Source organism: Octodon degus, unplaced genomic scaffold, assembly GCF_000260255.1.
Source record: "Octodon degus isolate 3935 unplaced genomic scaffold, OctDeg1.0 scaffold00007, whole genome shotgun sequence".
Lineage (NCBI taxonomy): Eukaryota > Metazoa > Chordata > Mammalia > Rodentia > Octodontidae > Octodon > Octodon degus.
In genome coordinates this window covers 17,844,289-17,849,285 of record NW_004524583.1, presented here as the reverse complement: position 1 = coordinate 17,849,285, position 4,997 = coordinate 17,844,289, and the positions used below count along the sequence as shown (strand labels likewise).

At 53.2% G+C, this 4,997-nt stretch overlaps 1 protein-coding gene across 1 annotated transcript in view; it reads right to left on the bottom strand.

Moving 5' to 3' along the window:
- Positions 1-4,997, bottom strand: part of Sptb (spectrin beta, erythrocytic) — a 135,751-nt gene that overhangs the window by 52,799 nt on the left and 77,955 nt on the right. The window contains exons 3-7 of the mRNA XM_023701488.1: positions 3,692-3,865; positions 1,770-1,861; positions 1,283-1,363; positions 870-985; positions 441-553 (exon numbers count right to left, since the gene is read on the bottom strand). Of these exons, the coding sequence (XP_023557256.1) occupies positions 441-553; positions 870-985; positions 1,283-1,363; positions 1,770-1,861; positions 3,692-3,865 (576 nt within the window). The remainder of the gene's footprint in view (positions 1-440; positions 554-869; positions 986-1,282; positions 1,364-1,769; positions 1,862-3,691; positions 3,866-4,997) is intronic.

Genomic DNA, 4,997 nt, shown 5'->3' with positions numbered 1-4,997 from the left:
CATTTATTTTTAAATGTTCATGAGGAGCTGTGGGCTGCCAGTCTCTGCCTTTGCTGCAAGCCACACACACAACAGTGATGGGAAATGGTCCCCAGCCCTGCAGAACTGAGGCCGAGGGGTACAGAGTCAGGCAGGATGCTATACAGAAGGGAGGGTTCCTAGTATATGTGAGAGCCTGAGAGGCCCTGAGCCACAGGCAACACGGCTCCTGCAGGGAGGCTGGTAACATGGGCTTCGGGCAGAAGCCCTAGAGCTGCAGACACTGTCCTGCTTCAGAGGTAGTTCAAGAGCTCTAAAGGAAGATGGGGGTAGGCATTGTGTACCCCTCATGCAGCCAGGGGCCTGGACCTGAAGCTCCTGGGGTGGTGAGGGCCCTCTCAGCCAAGCCCGTGCTATGGTAAATGGACAGGCGACACTGTGCCAAGGAAACAGCTATATACCTTGCCGACGCGCTTGCCCTCCACTGCCAGCACTTTCATCTTGGAGAAGTAGTGGTAAAACGCCACCACGTAGGTGATGATGGATTTCTCATCAGGGTTTTCTGTGAAGACATCTGTAAAGGGGGAAGGTACCTTCTCAGCACCAGCCCGGAAGCTAGAAAAGTCACTACAGGCACTACGGGATAGGCACTGGGACAAGAATATAGGAGCAGAAGACCTGTGATTTTTAATAGTGAAGTCCCTATTAGGACCACAAATTGCAAAAGGAGAAAGACAAGGGGATCCCAGGCTGCAGGGACTTCACATAGGTCAGGTGAGGCCCGGGAGTTCACAGCTAGACTAGAAGAGCAGGCCCAGCACAGAGCCCTGGACCAAGCTCCAGGAGCACCACCTGCCTAGATCCCACCAGACAGCAACAGTGTGGCCCACCTTCGGGGTCCAGGAGTGGGATGATGCCTAGCTGGCGTTCGGCCACATCAAATGCATGCTCCAGGTTGTGCCGGGCATTGGAGTCCTTCAACTTGTCAAAATCAATGAGGTCAGGCCTGTGGATGAAGCTGTGCTGTTACAAAGGAGGGGCTGCGGTAACCTCACCTCCAGGGCAGCCCCAGCAGGAAGCAAGGACCTGGGGCAGGTGTAGGGAGGTGGATGGGCAGAAGCAACAGGAGACAGGAGCTGGAAAGAGCAGGCAGCTGGGAGCATAGCTGGCGAGGAAGTGGCAGCAAGTGTGACAGAACAGAAGCAGAGCCCCTAGGGGAGCCAAGAGTAGGAGGAGACATGGAAGAGACATTTCCATGATGCGTCTTCACACCCCAACAGTAGGGGGCGCTCCTTCCTCATACCGGTGCTTGTGTATCAGGGCGTTAAAGGCCAGGCCATCCTTCCAGCTGGAGGTGAAGTTGGTAACATTGACGTGGGGGTAGCTGCAGCCAAGAGAAACAGAAAACCTAAGAAACAGATCCTTTTGCAGGTGCGAGCTCCTATGTGACCTGAGTGAGGGCCGATACACCAGGGGAGAGAGACCTGTATCGTCTTGAGCTGCTGCAACACAAGGGGGCACAGCAGCAGCAGCAGCAGCAGCAGCACCATGAGGCCCCCTCAAGCTGCGGCCTCTGCAACCCACAGGCCCCACGGTCTGACCCGTGGCAACTCTGGCAAAGAATTCTGCAGTCCAGGCCTCAAAGAGCTGGGCCAGGACAGAGTTGGACCTGTCAGTGTTCTCTCTTCTGTCAGCAAGGATGTCGGGAGTCTCCTGGGGACGGCAGCCCCTGGAGGGAGTGAGGGGCCGGCAGGGAAGGTGGCCGCGGCAGAGCCGCAGGGCATACACACCCTGCTGTCTTCATCTGGCACCACAGCAGCAGCGCATCCTTGGCTGAGCGCGTCTCACGACCTTCCTGAGTTTGGACAACAATGTCCTGAATCTGAAGGTGGCAGAGAAGAGATGCGTACCAATCAGCTGCGCACCTGCCTCTGTGCCTCCCACCTCCGGGCAGCTCCCTCCCTCTCGTCCTCTGTGCCATCCACCTGCAGCAATCCCAGCGTGAGGCCTTCGGTCCCAGCCTCAGGCAGCCAGCTGGGCACAGGGACACGTCCTCACACCAGAGGACGCCGCTTTAATCAGACCACTCGAGCAGGAAGCCAAGAATAGATGAAAAGCTGGCCCGGCTCCTCCTGGGGTGTTACAGTGCTCCACAAGGTGGCAGGAGGACATGAATATCAAGTGGTATAATTTTTTTATTAGCAGCTTTCCTTGCCTTTACATTCTTGTCAGTTGTGCTGGGTTTCTGTTGTCGTCGTTTTGGTTTTTGCAGTACTAAGGATCGAATCCAGCCTTTGCACTGCACTCTATCCCCAGAACTTTTTAAAGTTTTGAGACAGGGGCAGTGCTAAGTTAGTAAGTGGCTCAGGCTTGGCTGTGTTATGGCTGTGTCTAGATGTCTCCCCGACACCCAAAGCAGTCCTAGGTGGCGCTTTTTCAGAAGTGTGAATCTAGAGTGTGTGACTGATTGATTCATGGTTCGACGCTAGGATGAAAGGTGCTAGGAGTAAGGTGAATGATTGCTAAATCAGTCCACTGATTGGTTTGTCACTGCCCTAGTCCCAGTAGCCTGGATACAATATAAGGAGTAGAAAGAGGCTTGTCTTGTCCCTTGCTTGCTTTCCTACCTTCTGACTGCTATGAGCTCTTTCTCCTCTGTGATGCCCCTGGGCCATCTGCCATGTGTCAGTTGATTATGGGCTGAAACTTCCATGAGCTGTGAACCAAATAAACCTTTCCTCCTCTAACTCTGGGTGTTGGGGATTTTATCTTAGCAATAAGAAAAGTAAGACAGCTGGACCTCAGGGACCTGCTGCATGAGCCTCATGGGGTGCTGAGACTGCGGGTGTGCGCTAGGCCTGGCCCCGGGCTGCTGCTATCGTTTTCTCTTCTGCACTCCTAGGGAGTGAGGCCCTTGGTCTGTGGGCTCTTTCAGTCTTCCTCCTGTCCCTTGCCTCCTTGACTGCATCCTTCTCATCTTGGCTTTTTTTTTTTTTAATCAGATAAGACCCAGTCGATTTTATTTTATTTATTTATCTCTTTATTTGGCAGAACCGAGGATTGAACTCAGGCCCTTGCGCTTGCCAGGGAAACGCTTATTCCACTGAGCCATCTCCCGGGCCATCCTTCCCATCTTTGAGTTCCTGTTTCTCTTTCCTCATCCTTTCTCAATTTCCTTACCAACAATCTGGACCTTGAATTTCTTTTTTTTTTTAAATTTTTTTTAAAATTTATGTGTGTGTGTGTGTGTGTGTGTGTGTGTGTGTGTGGCCAGCTCAGCCCACGGGGGGTGGGGGGGCTGGCTGGCATGTGGTGCTGGGGGATTGAACCGCAGTCCCTGTGCTTTGCTAAGCTTGTTCTAAGTAGGTGCTTTAGACCACGGAGCCATCTCACCAGCCACTGAACCTTGAATTTCATGATGAGAGAAAAATATCTGGCTAATAGCAGATTTTCTGTCCTCATTTTTGAATAAAATTCTTCAAAAGAAGAAGAAGAAGAAGCTACACACAAAAGCAGATAAAAGAGCGTATGGAGCAGATCTTCCAGCTAATTGAAACCCAGCTACCAATTAACTTCCGTCTCCTCCCTCAAAAGACTAAAACTTGGAAGTGGCCCCCAGTGCTGACAGTAGGGTCTCCTGACAAGCCCTGTCCTCCCACAGTGTTCACCACTGTATAAGCTTCTCGAGCTCTGGAAAGCCACAGGGACCCACCTGGAAACGGAGGATGATGGTCCAGATGAGGCCCAGGACCAGGCGGTGGTTGCCATCCACGATGTCATGGGAGCCCATGTTCTCCAGGTGCACGCGCTGCTCCTTGAGGAACTGCAGGGCCTTGTCCACATTCTCCAGGCAGTGGATGCGCATCTTCCCCTTGGTGGGCCTCGGCTGGGGGATAGCAGTGGACCCGTGGGCATACAGGGACTACAGATTCAGCCCAGAGGAGGCTGCAGCCTGTGCCACATCCTGCTCAACCCCTCCTCATCCCCCCACTCCCCACCCCGCTTTCCTGGCCAAACTTCAGGTTCCACAGTTACTCCCCGCCTTTTCCAACCCTTCGTTTAGCAAAGCTCAGGAGTTCCTGACTTGTCACTCAGAGCTCTGCAGCCAGCCAGCTTGCACGGTTCCTCTTCTGGGTCTGACACCACCTTCTGAGGGGTGCAAAGGACACTCCAATACAACTCCACAACAGGCAGCGAATGGGACACGTAAGAAGCACCACGTACAGTTCTCACAACTTCATACCACGGATGGATGATAAGAATGACTCTTCAGGACTGGCAATGGGCCCAGCCCTGCCACCGATCTCCTCCCTTCCTTGAGGGCCCCTAGCCAGAACCCTGGAGGATCATCACAGATGCTAACTCCATCTCCGAAACTACTCCAGGGTATCGCCCTCAAGTGCAATTTCAACTCAGGGTAAGAGACAGAACATCAGCCTGGATTGAAATGGCAAACATGATACCTTTTCATTCAACCTACAGGAACCCACAGGACTTTGTCCGGCACTGATATCATTGCTCTGATTCCTCACGTGGAAGAAATGGAGGCAGAGAGTCCCATTTGAGAGGTCACAAAGGAAATAACTGAGCAAAAATACCCTCTCACCTACTTTTCCTTCTGGGGCAGCCATACTGCCAGGAAGTACAATCAAGGGGGCTGAGAACGGAGTTCTCCTCGCACACGTTGAACAACATGAAGAAATGATCTCCCATGCTTTCATCTTGGTTGCAAGAGCAATGGAAACTTCCCCAGAAACCCAGATATCCCGGCCCAAGAAGGAAGCTGAGGCCCGGGCCACTGCAGGCTGTTCCGGATGCCCAGGCCCCCCTGAGAGGACAGAGCTCTCTGCACAACTTGTGGAGAAGCAGGAAGGGTCAGGAGTGGCCAGGAGGGGTGAGATATTGTGGGAAGAGGTCAGACAACCTGGTAGCCACATAGCAACTTCAAGGACTAGAATCTCCCAGAGGAATGGGGGACTCTGGCAGGTATGAGAACTGCAGGGAGCCCCAACCCGACT